This window comes from Squalius cephalus (genome assembly GCF_949319135.1).
Source record: "Squalius cephalus genome assembly, chromosome: 22".
Lineage (NCBI taxonomy): Eukaryota > Metazoa > Chordata > Actinopteri > Cypriniformes > Leuciscidae > Squalius > Squalius cephalus.
The window spans coordinates 24,974,502-24,992,450 of NC_137143.1; the positions used below are offsets into that span (position 1 = coordinate 24,974,502).

The 17,949-nt window shown below is 38.2% G+C and overlaps 1 protein-coding gene across 8 annotated transcripts in view; it reads right to left on the minus strand.

Annotated features, from left to right (window-relative positions):
- map4k3a (mitogen-activated protein kinase kinase kinase kinase 3a) overlaps positions 1–17,949 on the minus strand; it is a 59,629-nt gene that overhangs the window by 39,780 nt on the left and 1,900 nt on the right. For all 8 annotated transcript variants that reach the window (XM_079856711.1, XM_079856714.1, XM_079856713.1 and 5 more), the window contains exon 2: positions 6,677–6,734. In XM_079856711.1, the coding sequence (XP_079712837.1) occupies positions 6,677–6,734 (58 nt within the window). The remainder of the gene's footprint in view (positions 1–6,676; positions 6,735–17,949) is intronic.

A 17,949-nucleotide genomic window follows, 5' to 3' on the forward strand; every position in this document is an offset into this window, starting at 1 on the left:
TACAGTAGCAAGCACATTATTTAACAAAAGTGTCTACTTTACATTTACAAGATTCAGCCAAATTTTGGTTGATGTGTGCTGTATGAACGGAATTATGGTCCAAAAGTTTAGTAAGGGGTTGGTAAGATTTTTTTATGTTTTTGAAAGATGTCTCTTATGCTCACCAAGGCTGCATATTGATCAAAATACAATGATTATCCTTCACAATGGTCAAATGGCATTACTGAAATCTATCACAAGTGAGAGAAGGAGACTGAATCAGTTGTGTGTGAGTTGCCATCAGTATGTCTGTATGAACAAAGCCTTCAGCAATTCTTTCAATCCTAATTTAATTTTAATAATCTCAAAATATTGGCCAATTAATCTACTTTGTCAAAATAATGGACTATCAATCATTTGGGGAAAATGTAAGAATACATTCTTGTCCTGATCATTTACTCTCGATTTTTCCATCACTGCGTCTAAATGCTTTATTATAGCTGACAGGCAACGAAAATACATTACCTTATGCCTGAATAGCTTCCTGGAGGAAATTTTTTGCATATTGGCCCCTGTCACAATCAATCACATTTTGTAACATCGATTTGTTACGTAGGTCTGTAAATCTAGCCTGTGTTTTCCCATTGTAGGACTTTGGACCCACTTTTCCCTAATATTGTGCGTACATCAGCAGCATATTTTTCTAAAGCTCTTTGTTGACAGAGCACCAGCTGCACCTGCCGGGATGCAAGTCTCCATACTGCACACACACACACACACACAAACCATCCAACACATGCATTAAACACACACGCATCTGACTCTGTAGGGACTCTGGGTTCTGGCACTCTCCCCTCCCATTACAGCGAGTGACATTTCTGAGGGCAGCCGACCTCCGAGCCCATGCATTTTAAATGATTGCCCTGCACGCCCGCAGTGCCTCAGTGCTCCCAGCCGGCTAATACCAGACCCACCTCCACTCCTGCTCCTTCTCTTCCCTTAACATGTCTTGCGGGAATCAGAGCCAACAAAGACACAGCATGCAAACACGCACACACCTAATGTCACTCCGAATAGCGGTGGAACATTGTCCTGTCTTTTCAACATCAGGTTGGAAGATGAAATATAGGCTGTTTTTTAAAATCTAGTAAGATGACTTGTGTCTACTGAATATATCAGAGACTATCGTTTACATCAGAAATGCATCTACAATGGCCAAACATGATGTCTAGATGGGTAGCTCACTAGACTTTGAGACACAGCCACATGAAACGAACATCTCTTGCCTGGCGGACATTAAAATGGGAGAAAAGTCATATAAAAAGGTAGCTGAATCACTAGCACTATATGGCAAAAGAAATCATATTTTATCTGAGCTATGAATATGAGTTTATGGTCTGAATTGAATGTGATGACATAAAAAGAGAAAAAATTCGGGGAAAAAAATTGGCAAGAAAACACATCTTTTAGGCTACGTTCACACTGCAGGGCTTAATGCTCAATTCCGATTTTTTGAAAAAATTCGATTTTTTTGCAAGGCCGTTCACATTTCCAATTAAATGCGACCTTTTGTGATCTCCTGTGTGAACGTGAAATGACTCAGAAGTGACCCGCATGCGCAGAAGAGTACTCAACGGTCAACGACGTCACTTGTTGTTTGCGGAAGTAGCTAAACTTTAACCAGAGCCCGTCTCTGCTTTAACTAACTGTGATTCTCTCACTCACACACACACACGAGCGCACGCAGCGACCGTTACACAAGAGCCAGACAGCAGCCGCTGACCTATCTAATATCAGATTCAGCACAAATAAGTTAACATAACGTATATATAATGGCCGTGGGCTTTTTTTTTTTTTTTTTTTAATTAACGGGCTCGTCGAGGTCGACCCGTTCGGCAGATTTACCTCAGCTCGACGAATATGCAGTCCGTTTTCAAACCGACGACTACTTCAATGCAGAATTATGACGTTTTTCGCGTATCAATGACGTGCGGGTCGGATACATGCGACCTGGCCGTTCAGACTGAAGTCGCATTTCAAAAGATCGGATATGTATCGGATTTGGGACCACATACCCAAGTGGCCTGGGTCGCATTTGAAAAGATCGGATCTGTGTCGTTCAGACTGTCATGAAAAGATCAGATACAGGTCGCATAGGGGCAAAAAAATCGGAATTGGGTCGTTTCAGCCTGCAGTGTGAACGTAGCCTAAGTTGAGTTGTCCTCGCGACACAAAACCTCGGTGGCACAGCGTTTTTTTCAGTTGATTCGCTATATGTGCTATATACGAAACATTAGCAGAAGTGTTGCTAGTATTCAATTTCCCATATAGGCCTAGTTTGTTTCTGAATATAAAAATGTCGATACAATGTAAAGTATTCGCTCTGGATCTTGTTTTCAATGATTTTGTTCAGTTGTTGTACTTCTTGTCGTCTGGTTGGCCGCTGTGGTATTTGTCTAATCCCTCCTCCACTGTGATTGGACGGCTGGGTAAAAAGTGACAGTGCTGAGCGCTGCATTTTACCCAAAGTTGAACATTCTTCAACTCTTCAATTGGAAAAAAAACGCAGAGTGCTCAGCATGAAACAGACGCTCAGTGCCTCGTCACGCTGCTGTTGTTTTAAAAAAACGCAACGTTCCCATTGAAAACAATTGGAAAAATACGCTTTGGTGGTGTAACAGACTTAGAAACTATAGTTATTTTAATGAATCATACAAAAAGTCTCAAACTTAAGTAACTGGTCTGACTAAGGGTGCTTTCACACTTGGTTCAATTGAATAGTCCTTCAATGAATGAACTCACTCAAGTTCTAAAGCTCACAATCAATATGTGATGCTCATACTGAACTGCAAATTGTGCATTTATATATTTATAAAATAAAAGCATAACATCGCACTGAAAACCTTGGCAAACATGGCATTGGCAACCACATTTGCATAGCGAATGACAAGTGATTCTTCATAGAGAATAAGATCTTGTGCATCTTCAATAAATATTTTAGCATCCGTATTATGTTCCATATCAAGCTTTACTTTCACTTATATCAGCATCAGCCAATTATATTAACTGGTAATGAAAAACAGAAATAATAGGAAATCAAGGTTTTCCACCTATCCTTCTACATCCAAGAAGAACAAATCTGAAGCAGAGAGGTGAAACAGTAGATTTTAAGTGTCCACACTTGGTCGGCAGAGAACATTTTGCCTCGTCACACTTTCTACAGCTTGTCACTGTGAATATGCTACACAACAAGCTGACATTAAGAGGGAAGGCAAGGCAGGGTAAGTGCTTGCTCATGAGGTCGCCCTTCTTTTTATGGTAAGAATAGCCTTTGCTGTTCAGCAATACACAGAAGCAGGTGCACAAACTCACACACATGCAGGCCAGTGTTTGCCTATACACACAAGCGTCCGAGCACACAATCAGATGCGTGAGCCCGCATACACACAAACGAGCACAAACCAAGAAGGAAGCTGAAAAAGACACCCAAAATTGATTCCCTCTACAGGCCTGTTTCAAAGTGGCAAATTGCTCCTTTCTGAAGTCCAATATCATAGATTCATCAATTTTGAATGAAATGCATGAGACCTACATTGCTCGAGCCAACCAATCTACAACACACAGAGAAATAAGAGCACATCCAGCTGAATCCTGGTCACTGCGCCTCTCATCTCAGGCCAAGAATGAATCTCACCGCACATCAACACGTCACCGAACACCCCTACATAAACTCTCCCCAGGTCTCGATGTCTGTGTTGGCATGTCTGTTTGCAAACCCATTTATTGGGTCTTTTTAGACGATCCCCTGTTGATTATGTGAAACTAATGAGCCAAAAATCAAAGCCATGTCCTGATCCCCACAGTGCCGGAGAGGGAGGAGACCTATCCTGAAAGTGTGTGCTGTCCTCCCCCACCATGATTCGTAAAGGCCAGCTCAGAGACATTAATGAGTTAGAACAGCAAAAACGGCTATGCGGTCCAATGCGTCAGGAAGAAACTCTGCATGTTAATCAGAATTGTAAATTAATGTCAAAGAAGAACAAAGACATCTCCATAAACCATATCCATGGGACATTCATGTTAATATCCTTATCTAATTATAGGCTAACTTCATACTAACTCGCCAGAGAGGTGAAGGTAAATGTGGGACTAATAACTGATTCATTTTGTTTATCTTGGCAGCACGTTGCTTGCAAACCAACACAATTAACGAGACATTATAAAGGGCAGCCCTTGGGGCACATGACTACTATACATGTACGAGTAGTTAGCAGCCTTCATTTGCCCACTGTGACGACAACGACGAGCACAGACAGCTAACACCACGCCACATAAACGAGGACATGATGGATGGATGGATGGATGGATGGATGGATGGATGGATGGATGGATATCCGTCTGTCCGTCTATCTATTTATCTATCTATTTTTCTGACAGACAGGGAGACAGTAGATAGATAGATAGACAGACAAACAAATACACAGATAGATATCTGTCTGTCATCTATTAGATATATATATGGAGACAGATATACGGACGGACAGACAGATAGATACTCATATTAGATCACTACTGGTTGTCATAGAAAGGCATCAAAGCATTTTTCAATCCCATAAAAACTAACATTTCACTTGACACAAATATGCTGTTGTTCTGATCGAAGTTTGAAATATAATTAATCTGAAAGCTATGACTAGCATATTGCACCATCAAGATCAAATTTCTAGTTTTCTAGCTTGCATTCAAAGACACCCATTCAGATCTGAACCAAGAATGAAAAACTGATCCAGCAGCATGTATCAGTCAACTTTTAAAAGTTAATGGTTGTTTTTCCATACTCTTCAATAATATTTGCAATTTGTTTACACTATATTTCCCGCCCGTTCAAAACTAACAGCTTGGGCACAAGCCTGAGCAGGTGTTTCAAAAACACTCAGACTAAATCTAGCCCTTACATATGAAACCCCGCTTAACAGATATCTGGCACGGCAACGTGTCCTATTACAACAGGGGCATCGAAGAGCCACACAAACACATGCAAACCCTCGCTTATCTCGAACCACAGCTGAGAAAGCAAAGCGCAGGGCCTCCAGAAACCCCCATTCTCCTCTCATTCTCTCTCGTCTCTGGTATGAAAGGCATGTAGTAATTATGGAGGCTGAAAGCTGACTAATACACTGTGTGCATCTGCATCTATGAATGTGAGTGGCTACTGAATTCTTAGTCAATGTTTAAACCAAGTAGCTCAATCGTTCTCATTGCAAAAAAACAGGCCTATAGGTTTAGTATCATAAAAAATGTGGGGTGAACCACCATTACCAACCAAGGTATGGACACACAACAAACTTTGGTTACCAGTTGTAGTTTGTTCTAGTTACTTTAATTTCACAAAGTGAAACTTTAACTGGACATAATTTTTTTTTTTTTAAAGAACATGCTGGGGAAGTTAAGCCATCAGAAGGAGAAGGCTGTGGGTTTTATCTCAAACCAGCAAAAAAAAGGTTTGAGGTCTGCTATTGTTCCTGCAGTTACTGCTGGCACAGCAAAACAGAACACAAAGAGAATCGCTAAAAAATCTAAATGAAAGACGCACTTCACTGGTTTCCTTAAGGCAAGAAAATGTCATTCATCAATCCAGGTGGCTGGTGGATAAAACAGGTACATCCTTTACTGTGACAATGATATTCAATATTGTCAAACCGTATCAAACCCCAGACCCCATTTGATGTCATCTCCTACTTTGGTTTGGGTTTTATATCAAAAGCTTTTTCACTGACATAAATAATCTGGGTTTACCTTGATCAGAGCGTGAAACCTCCATTGTGCATCTGGACACAGAGGATGGTATCCTAACTTTGAAACATGATGGGTCTACAGCACTTTTGTATTAATTTTTTTTATTTAACTTGTTCAAATATTTGATTTGCATGAAAAAAGTAAACAATTACCTAACACCAAGATGAACAAGGAAGAAACATAGAATGAATGTTCCAAAGGACTTTATTGACTGAGTGCAAAGTTCTTGTTTTTCCCCTCATTTAGTAAGGAAGTAAGAGGTCATATAGCAAATGCTTTTATCCAAAGTGACGTATAGTACATTTACTACAGGTAATGTCCCCTTAGAATAACCTTCTAAGCGGTTAAGTGCCCTGCTCAAGGACACTTGGTGAAAGCTCATGGTTCACTCCACATAGAGTTCAAGCCTACAAATTTCTGCACACCAATCCTAAACATTAGCTACTTCACCATACCATAATGTTTCCCAACCTCTTTTGTCTTACGTACCCCTACAGCCTCATCAGTAACTAGAAATGTCAAGTACACCATGGGAATCTGCTTGAAGACCCCCTAAAGAGCCCAGATTTTTTAATTAATATTTTAGATTTTTCACAAGTATTACTCTTTTCTTTGGGGGGGGGGGGGGGGGGGGGGGAATCATAACTAGGTACTTTAATAAATGTACAAATGTAATACAAATCAATTTCTGTTTTAGACAGCTAAATTTAAATCTTCTCAAGTACACCATTGGAATCAGCTTGAAGACCCCCTAAAGACCCCAGACTTGAAATAACTGCCCTAAATGAATTAAAATAGTCTGCCTAGGAGTGTATGGAGAGAGAATATGATAATAGATCACAGAACAGACACCAGATGAGAACAAAATCGGTTTCGTCTGAAAGGGAAGAGATTTTCTTACCTGGCTCCAGTTTAATGACCTTGATAGCAGCCAGCTCTCCTGTAGTGACATTACGAGCCTGAAAGAGAACAACAACAGCACTTATTCAACAGACGTCTCAATGTTAATAACTATTATTAAGCCTGAAAGACTTCAGATGTGATCAGAGCAATCAGCAGGCCCTGATTTTGCAGACTTCTTTTGCATTTTTGGGGGAAAATCTTCAAAATTCTGCGGAATGAGTTTAAACATTGAAAAATGAGTGGCTAAAAGCATCATAAAATTATGATTAGCATGTGGTTCTGCAAATCAGGTATTGGGTAAGAATAAGCTTAAAGCCTTCCTTTAACATTGATATTCAATAGTTTAATTGTCAATAATACCTGTAACTAAACTGTAGGTTTAAATAGGGTTAACATGCAATCGAATGGATGCATACTGCATTAGCATTGTGTCAGTATGGACTCTGCATTTTCTTGCTGTTTTGAAAAGACCGCTGATCAGTGCTCGTAGAGCAGAATGTTAATTTATCCGCCTGCCGCAAATCTGTATAGTCACATGGGCAGAGGCTCATGTATTTCATGATTCAAGAGAGAGTTTCATCACCTTTAAAAACTAAATACAAACAACGACTGCTTTACTGATCAAGACGGGGGGGAAATATGACATCCTCAATATCCACACCAATGGACAGACTCATTTTGGCTACAAAAAAAAATTGTTGTTCAGTTGTTCAGTCCATCGTGACATTATTTAATCACGATGTGGCAGTAGGAAAAACATTAGACAAAATTAGCCCGGATTCAATTAAGATGTCATCAGCGAAGTGGTCAAAGTATTTCTTTTCCCCTCTCTTAGCAACAGCGTGAGATCTGACAGCTAGGCGTTGGCAGCAGTGAAAACAGGGGGTGGGGGACTGAGCCGAGTATTACCGGGCAGAACACGGCTGACGATGTCCCATAGTAACAATACACTAATGAAGTGCACTTTGATAGAAAAATCTGTGTGAAAAAAGCATCAGGAATGACAAAATGTCAAACTAAAGAGTCTACATTTTCACTGACAGTTTGTTTGGGCTGCAGGGAGTAGAAGTTTTCATCCACTGACCATATATAAATATCCAAAAAAAGTCGCTCACTGTCGCTTTACAGTGAAAAAAAGTTTTCACTGTAAAACCCTTTGGAAAACATCTTTGAACAGAAAGTAGCGACAGATCTTTTCGTACGTCGTAAGTACGTCGTACAAAATGAAACAAATGCATGGATGAATCGTTCACTATAAGATCAATAACATGCATTTAGAAAATAGATATGGTGAAATTCCATGTCATGTTATTTATTCAGATGGACGTGTTTGAGGCCTTTCACACCACGGAATATATTCTTGTTATTAGTCATTTTATTTTCAAATAAATGCTTTTATTTGTTTTTTATTGTCTTCTTTAAGCAACTTCCTTTCCGTCACAGCGCCAGCGGTGTGGTTTCGTTCTAGGGGCTTTCACACTGAGTAGCTATGGGACCTCAGTTATAGGAACTAGTCACCAGGAAAACAACATTTTCTCCTAGGGCAATTTTTCTGGTAGCATTCGCACCGCCAGTAGGAACTCTGAAGTGACACAAGTCGTCACTTGCGTCCTGCTGCTCTGGTTGTTGTGTGGGACTTATATTTTGACAACGCTGAGAACTCTCTTCATTAGTTTACGATCGGTTTAACAGTGCTATCTAATACGTTATTATAAAGAAAGTAAACTATACGAAAAAGTATAGCATTTGTCGTGTTGTTGATGCCCAATATCTCCAGCTGAGCAGAAATACATAATCATGTTTGGCTTGGTGGTCTCTTCAAAGTCGCGTTGGATTTCCTCAACGGAAAGGTTGAGAAGTGCCTGGACTTCGGCGTCAGTCCATCTGTCGCTGTTCTGGGGCAAGTTCATTGGAGTAAATATGAAGGCTATAAACTGTGTGTTAACACCGATGTTTAAAAATAACAGGTGCCGGTGCGAATGCTTGTGAATTTGTAATTTTTTCTATGTAGATTCACTCCCCTACAAAATCCCAATTATTCTAGAATGATTAATTATTTTCAAACAGAGCTATTCAAGTCATATTGCAATATATATCGAAGAAAAATTAAATATCTCAATGCCAGTTTTTTTGTAATATCGTGCAGCCCTAATAGAAACTATGAACATGTTTCTCCAGTGAAAAGTCTCTCATATCAGCTAGATCACTGACTGTCGCAAAATGGATACAGGCTTATAGGTGCACCCGCTGTGAGCTGACAAGGTGTCAGTATGCTCATCAGGAGATGTTTGAGTCATAAATGGTCAAATAAAAAGGCTATTGTTACGTTTATTTTGGGGAAAAAGTTGCATATAGCCTCTTTAAAAGTTATTAAAAGCGCATTAAGCCGTGAAAGAGACACGAATTTGTATTTCCTTCTGTTTTTTTATTCTTATTGTCTTTATTAACTATTTGAGGACTTTTTAGTTAACCTAGTTTTAATTTTTGCTGAAAAATCAAATTGGTATAAATAATTGTGAAACTGCAAAACTTACTTTTATAATTAGAATTAATCTAAACTTACTCATATTGTCTTAATCTAAACTTACTCATATCACCCACAACTAATTGCGTTAAATTATAGTGATTTCAATATTGACCAAAATAATCATGATTATGAGTTTTGCTGTAATATAACAGCCAAAGAAAAATGATGAGATGCAGCGTTTTTAAAAGTTACATTTTGTATTTGGCATTGCATGGAAAACACAATATTCTTGGTGAAAATGCACATGGACAGTTGCCATGGTTAAAGATGCCCATTTAATGCAAGATTATATCGAAATGCAAACACAACACTTATTTGAACGTCTCGCTACAAGCATTGTTTTTGTCAAGTTAAAATTAGTCCAACTTTTAAAAAAACATCTCGAGACACTTCCATTCGGGCGAAAGAGTGAACGAAAGAGCACGACTTAATGTACTAATGCAAATTTAGAAGGTCAGGCAAACCCAAACGCCCTTTAATGCAGGACCTCTTTAAGACAGATTAGTTAACTAATCATTCTGGAAACTCATGACCAGTTGACTTTGAAAACAAGTTGTTTTGCACATCCTTATTGATCAACATCATTTTTCATACAACATTCTTTAATTACTTTTAATTAAACATTTATTTAGGCCTTAACTTGACAGTTGCAGTCAACAAATAGAACAAGTGAAGAATTCTAATGCGTGCTTAATAATCAGTATCTTTCAAAGAGATTTCGCTTATCGAAAACAAGTCAGAAAAACATCAGCAGCAGAGTGATATGATCTGAAAAGGATGATGCAAAACATAGAGCCATCCCGGGTAACTAATGCGAAGATGTCAAGAGCGATACAGCTTTGGCGGGATCGTGTGAGAATTCACTCTGAGGTGCATGTCAAAAAAGTTAAAACACAACTGAAAGCTCCCCTCCAGAAGGCTGATGATTCTCCGCCGCATATTCAAATTCCTGTTGCGAACTGCTTTGAAAGAAGCCCACATGCTGAATCCTTTCAGCTCAAAGATATGAGGTGCTGAAATCGAACCTCGACTATAAACACAGAGCGGATGGTGGGTGTCACAATGATGTACGAAAATCATGAAATGTTGTGCAATATCAACACATTAAATCAAATCCCTGCTTTGACTCATCAGTGCAAAACCACACAGCAAAATGTATAATTAAAAGAATTCGTAATCCAGAAACAAACAACTTTCATCTTTCGGTTGAAGTCAAAATGAAAAATGTTCACAGTTGCATTTTTCCCATGCATAATATTTCTTTTTTGGTTTAAATTGCATATCATGACTCACAAGCTTTTTAATTAGGCCAAATCGTAATTAATAAGCAAAAAAAAATCTGTGTGAAATGCAAAGTATAATTCCTTTCCAGGATAATCTGCTTGTGTCTACGTGGTGGAGGGATGCAGATTAGTGCTGATCAATAGCTTCATCAAGCATCTAGGCCCAGCGGTCAATACCTCGCCTTGCAATCAGGCAAATCATATTGTCTGGTGTGGTTTAAAATGATGTGTTAATGATCCTTTATAATGAGCCCACCACCGGCCCAAGAAAGGTGAAAGTCAAGGATCGTGGGAACCAACCAACAACAACATAACCGGATCTGATGACATTGTGGGATAAAAAAAAAATTGAGACTCATCCTGACCACCACTTTGACTTTTTACACCTCTTTATGCTTTCAGAAAAGTTTAGGATTGCGATAATGGGTTGAGGTACAACGCTGCGGGTTAAAGGAATACTCTGGGTTCAGTACAAGTAAGGCTCAATCGACAGCACCTAACATTGATTACAATAAAAATGATTTTGACTCAGTCCTGCTTTTCTTAAAATAAAGCAAAACTCTATAGATTAACATGAGGCTCTTACAAAGAAAGTGAATGGGATCAATTCGTAAACATTAAAATGCTCAGTTTCAAAAGTATAGCCACAAAATGTAAATAATTAATATTCTGACATGATTTTAAAGGAAAATTTCCATGTTATTATATCTAACCATGATTTTTGTTGTTGTTTTTTTGGGATGAAAATGTGGGATGATAATTAGTGATTGACCGATAATCGGTTTAACCGATATTTTAGCATTTTTACCATAATCGGGTATCGGTTTTGTTATATCAGATTCACCGATATAAGCAAGCATGCTTGAGCTTCTGTTTACCATATTTGAGTGCTACTTTCATTTGCTGATCAATGTTTATGTGTGAATAAAACCCTATTAAAATCTGTTCATCATATATAGTGATCGAGTCTCTTCAGAAGTCTTGGATTAAATCGCTCGATTCATATGGACTTATTTTATGATCTCTTTATGAATGTTTTGGACTGTCAGAGTTTTGAGTGAAAAGACTTTCAATGGAGGGACAGAAATCTCTCAGATTTCATTAAAAATATCTTCATTTGTGTTCCAAAGATGAACAAAAATCTTATGGAATGACATGAGGGTGAGTAATTAATGACAGAATTTTCATTTTTGGGTGAACTATCCCTTTAACTAACAAAAACACACAACCATTGCATAAATTTAAAACTCAGCCTCCTAGCGCGTAACCCTTTGACTTCAAACACACGCGCACACACTCTCCTATGTCCGCTAAGGCGCGGAGCAACAGCCAAGCGCTCCACCTGAACAGGTGCAGAACACAGTGGGGCTTCGAGCTGCCATGTCAGGTAATTACAGAGAGGTGGATAAATCACTGCAAGCTTGGCCCCCGACCAGCCGAATCTAGGCCAATCATTTTCTGCAATGCCTGGCAAATTTGATGCCTTGTATTAACAATTTACTGTGCCAATGCGGCACTGACCTCTGATAAACAACTCGTTTTCCTCTCTAATGTCTTTCCTGCGCTGGTGTTATCAAACATTTCATCGAATTCATTATTCATGCTGTATTGCAGTTAAACGCAGAGTACATAATGCATCAAGAATTCTAGTGCGCGCCGACAGGAGCGTGCCTGGGCTTGCTAAAACGTGATTATGTACACAGTAAAACTGAGACGACCGCCTCCTCTGAGTCTCCCACCAACAACACAGTTTATGAATCGTTACTACAACACGGTCGATTAACTGTCTAATAAGTCTAACTCTAAATCCGCTACCAAACGCCAAAGATAATTAAGTAAATCACGTTGTTGTCCAAACAAAGGTAGAATGTCAGTCGCTCACACTCACAAAGGCAGAATACAATTTCTCTCCTCGGCCGCACTTGTAGGACAGTGGATCACTCTGTCATGCAGATCTATATTTCTGCTTACTCATTGAAAGGTTGCGGCGAGGTTGAAACTGCTTTAGTTTTCAGATTGTGCAGAGATCTCGGGGCCGCTCAAAAGTAGGCTAGATGGCAAGGACGTTCTATTAAAAGAGACTGTGTAATCCAGTCTGTTGTGAACTTCTAAAAGGCGCGAAGGCATAAAACACATGAGAGTAAGCAAAGGTGTTGACAGTTGCTTCCTGCAAAAAGTGATGAAAGAAAGAATATGTGATGGCTGGAGTACGTTGACCTCAGCTTTTGTGAGACTCCTGAGAGGTGTTTCAAGGTTTCCTCAGGGAGAAGGTTTGAGGACTGTGACTCGCTCCGACTAATGAGTCACAAAAACAAGGTAGAAAAGGTACGAAAATCCTTCATACAATGAAAAAAACAACTTGAACAAGAGGAACTGACATATGCAAAGCGCTTCCAAAATCATACCTGTTGCTGTTTCGATTAAAATCTAAAATATTTGATATAATGCCAATAGATATCACTAAATAAATAAAAAACGATTTTTATAATATTATATAATAAAAAATTAGACATACATATGATTATTTGTTATCATTAGGGGTGTGACGAAATCTTGTGCCAAGTGATATTAAAATGTGACAATATTTCTCGTCGAGGTGAAAAGCTGTCTAGCGATATCAGCATGACTGAGTAGAGTTTGTGGCAAATCCTTTGACAGCATTTGCATTATATTGTTCTGTCTTTTACTGCATATGATAATTCATACTCAGAAAGTAGAACTGAAGTGACATTCATTACAAGATGATTAGTTTAGGGCTGTCACGATTTCTCGATTAAATATCAGAATTCCATGGAAGGGAATCCATGAACCGCATTATTAGATAGTTTTCTAAAGCTGCACGATATAATAAGACGACTGCATCAACTGCATTTTGTGACTTTCAGTCGTACTATTTTTTCCAGTCATATTTTGTCATTGAAGATTTCTTAAATAAATATAGTGTTTCTTGAAAATATCGTCGTCTCGTTCTCGTGAACTCGATATCGTGTATCGTATCGTCTCATGAGCTAACTTAGTGTATCGTCACACTCCAAATTACTGTAAGTATAGGCCTAAATAAAATTATATACAGCACACTACCAATCAAAGGTTTAGGGCTGGGTTTAATTTTGAAATAAATAAATACTTTTATTCAATTTCAATTATTTCAAATAAATGCTGTTCTTTAGAATTTTCTACTCAAAAAATCCTGGGAAAAAAAATGTATCACGGTTTCTACAAGACAATAAGCAACACAACTGTTTTCAACAATGATAATAACAAGAAATATTTCTTGAGCACCAAATCAGCATATTAGAATGATTTCTGAAGAATCATGTGACACTGAAGACTGCAAATTTAGCTTTGCCATCACAGGAATAAATTACATTTTAAAATATAAAACAGCTATTTTAACATGTAATAATATTTCACAAAATCACTGTTTTTAATGGATTTTTGAACAAATAAATGCAGTCTGGATAAGCATAAGAGACTCCTTTCAAAAGCATTAAAAAATATCTTACCTACCCCAAACTTTTGAATAAATATATTTAGAGTTAAGCTCCAGTAAATCCTATCCATTTTCATTCATAAGTTTATAAAAATAAAATATAACACCAATGCACTTACAATGGACATCTATGGAATTATAGCAATAACATAAAAGCCAGAATTCAACAGACATCAATATATCACAATATCATTAGATTGTGAGTAAAACTGCAACAAATGTATGAAAAAGACTGAACATCTCAGAGCGAGAGAGAGTGAATCGGCAGTATCAGCCAGTTAAATAAAATAATTGTTCAACTTAGGTATTCTGTTAGCCTACATGGTTCAATTATTTTCCACATGATGATAATCAATATTAGAGCTGATTGTTCCAGTTAATTCCAGATAGGCTATATTTTATTTATCAGAGTATATTTAAATAGTCAGGACTATTGAAAGTCAGAGGTTGCAAGCATGTCCCTAAACTAGCCGATACAAATCTCAGAAGCATTATAGTATTACAGGATGGAGCAGTGCCCAGTTGTTGAAACAGGTGAATAATTAATGATCATTTTTTCCCGACAAAGTCAATTCAGAAATGCCCTCACATCAGCTGCACAGCGATTCTGCACACATAGGGCACACATATCACGGAAACTCTATCATCTTGAATTTCATCCAGTCAGAATGTTTTCACAAATGCATGATGCAGGACACTTGGAGAACCATCTTCCTGTGTAATCTGTGTGATTGAAGGTGACTGTTGCAATCGGGAATGACAGGATGAGTGGATTTCGTCTTTAAGGGGAACACAAGACTTCCTGGGTGTGAAGGATGAAAGAGATTATCCGAATAAAGGTGAAATCGTGACTTTAATCCAGTCAGGTCAAACAAAGGCAAGGCCTGAATGGATGTTCCTTATGAAGACAAGACACTCCACTTCACACAAACTCTGAGAAGGAAAGGTATAAACTAATATGACTGGATTCACCAAATGATACATGTGCAAGAGTTGTGAAATCAAACCTCTCGGTCCAGAAATAAACAGATTTTGTTCTGCTGACAAGAACTAACATCTCCCTTTTTGTTCTATCTGATGCATTTTAGTGGCTGGACTGAAATCAAGCTGCATTCAGCTCTGCAGAACTACTGTTTAGACTGACCTGGCCTTTTCGAACAAACTCGTGCAGTGAGAAGCCAAACTTCCAGTGAGAGAAAGGAATTTGTGTCTCAACAGGAGGCCAAGAAAAAGAATCAACACATACAAAGTCACAAGCACGCACGATTCCGAATAGCGAGAGATTTGCTCCCACAATCGTCTTTCCACAGCAACCTCCTGAAAGAGAAGCGATGAATTCTGCCTCAAAGCATTACACCTCAGGGCAGAGTTTAGACTTGCACTTATTCTTTTACCGATGAGTTTCTCACTCTCGCTTTCTTCCTCACACATATGGATCCCTTTGCTTTCTTTCCGTCGTTTGCTGCCGATTCCTCAGGCCGTAGACATAAAAATGGAATCAATACGAAACCACTCGAATGCAGGGAAGCCACAGAACTATCAAAATAGCCCCACCAAGGCTTGACACAAAGCCAATATATACTGATTAAACTGGGTAATTAGTCATATCCCTACCCTTGACGCAGTAGGCTTTTTGTTCAATGCTTACTTTTGCTCAATCAATACTTTACATCTCTGTATGCTTTCAGGCCCTTTAAAACCCATCAGGTGCATGCTGGCATTACATTTATTTCAAACCGTTACGAAAAACAGGCAGACCCAGTAGACAAACAACCAGGAAAAACACCTGTTGACAACAGTGTGGTATTTAAATCAGCAAACCGTGCTGAAGCTAATGCCCTGCTCTGTTTTGAATAAAATAGGTCAAGGATTAAAGATAGTCAAATATTTAAAATATTTAAATTCTGTCGTCTTTTACTCACCAAACCTGTATGACTTTTCTTCACACAAAAGATATTTTTGATAAATGTGTTCTTCTTTTTTTCATACAATGAAAGTCAGTGGGGTCCAATGTTGTTTCGGAAAACGTTGATTTTCATTGCATGGACAAAAAAACGTTTTATATTCATCAAAATGTATTTTTTGTTCCACCGATGTTCATACCTGTTCGTACGTTTTGAACGACAAGAGAAAGATTTTGGGGTAAGCTTTCCTTTTAAGTAGGCTTGCTGCAATAGTCTGTAGAAAGTAGCAAAAGACGCAAAAGTAGCGACAGCTCCATTCTTTCGTATTGAGACATATGGCTACATCTGAGTGACATGGATTATTGAAAAAGAAAACAATGGCGGTTGGGGACTTGGTTCAATCAGCTGGTTGTTAATTGGATGGAAGCAGATCTGAACGCAAGCTTGAGGTCGACTGTAAGAAAGGGGTGGGGTTTAAGCAAATTAAATGACTGGAGAAATGCAGCATATATCACCAAAAAGAGGTCTAACATTTTCCCAGAAAATCGAGTTATGATAGAATTTAAGAAGTGAAAAAAAAGAAACATATCCAAGATTGTTCACAATAGGATCAGTAACATGCATGTAGAATATAGGGTGAATTTTCATTTAAGTTTAACCATCTTTGTCATCACTGTCATTAGAAGTCTTAAACATTTGGACATTATATGGTAATTTACCATCCTTTTTCTCCATCATAATTCTCTTATGCCACTACATTCATTAAAATCGGTTGCAAAAAGCACAAAAAAGCATTATCACACAAATTCTATTCACAACTTTCTAGACATGAAGTACTGCATGATTGACATGATTGAATAAAAAATGAATTACAGTCAACAATCATATACACCAAAGAGGCCACATCCCCACCAATATTCAGAATATCAATATGTCAATCAATATGGGTTTCTAAATGACCATCTCCTCCAATCTAGAATACTCGGTTACCTTCTTGATTACAGTTGATTCTCAAGGAAAAATACCCAAGGACTGTAAATAACTGCATGTCTGTAGATAAACTGCACTCAATGCTGTTAAACCAGACAGTAGCCAACATAATCTGTTATCATCTGTTATCTAAAATCCTTCTAATCAGCATAAACAGAGTTTTACTTAGGCTATCTTTTACATAATCCTAACACGCTCTGTCAGATAAAACAAATATTCTTCTGGCAAATAAAGACTGACATGCTGCTCTTGACTTGAAGATAGGATGAAAGCAGACTAAATACAAGTAATTATGTCTATGTGAAATAATTATGTAAATATGTAAAAAGTTGGCCATGTGCAACCCTTCGCTCTTAAAAATAAAGGTTCCAAAAGGGGGCTTTCACAGTGATGCCATGGAAAAAAAACATTTTAGGTTCCCAAAGAACCTTTCAGTCAAAAGTTAGGCTTTTTTTAAGTTAGTGTGCAGAACATTTCAAAAATCTAAAGAACCTTTTTCCACTATAAAGAACATTTTGTGCAGTGGAAAGTTCCATGGATGTTAAAGGTTCTTCAGGGAATTCTAATGAAGAACCTTTATTTTTAAGAGTGTTGACTGACAGGTGAAAGTCTTGCAGGGTGACACTGACCTACCGCTTAAGCCTCACTCGGATAAAGCCTCGGATAATCCAGCACATTTCACACTACTTGTAAACAACTTCCAAGTTAACCACTCAAGACAACAGCCTCAGTGATCAACTGTCCAGCTGTCACCAAACCGATCTTTCTATGGCGCTTGAGTTAGACTCAGTGACAAGTTGACAACCACAGACATAAGCTGTGATATTACAAGGCCTTCCTCAAATATTTGTCATCTCTTGCACAATTTTGCAACAACTCATGGGAGTGACACTGCAACAAAACCACACAATAATGTTATTCAGTCGTACTCAAACTGAGGTGCAAGAAACTGGGAATAAACCCAACAAGTTGACAGGAAATTATGTCAAATTTGCAAACAGTTAATGAGTGTGCTTATCTGCACAAGAGTTTCACAGATCAGTGTTTTGATGCTACTGTTGTGTTTCCTAAAGG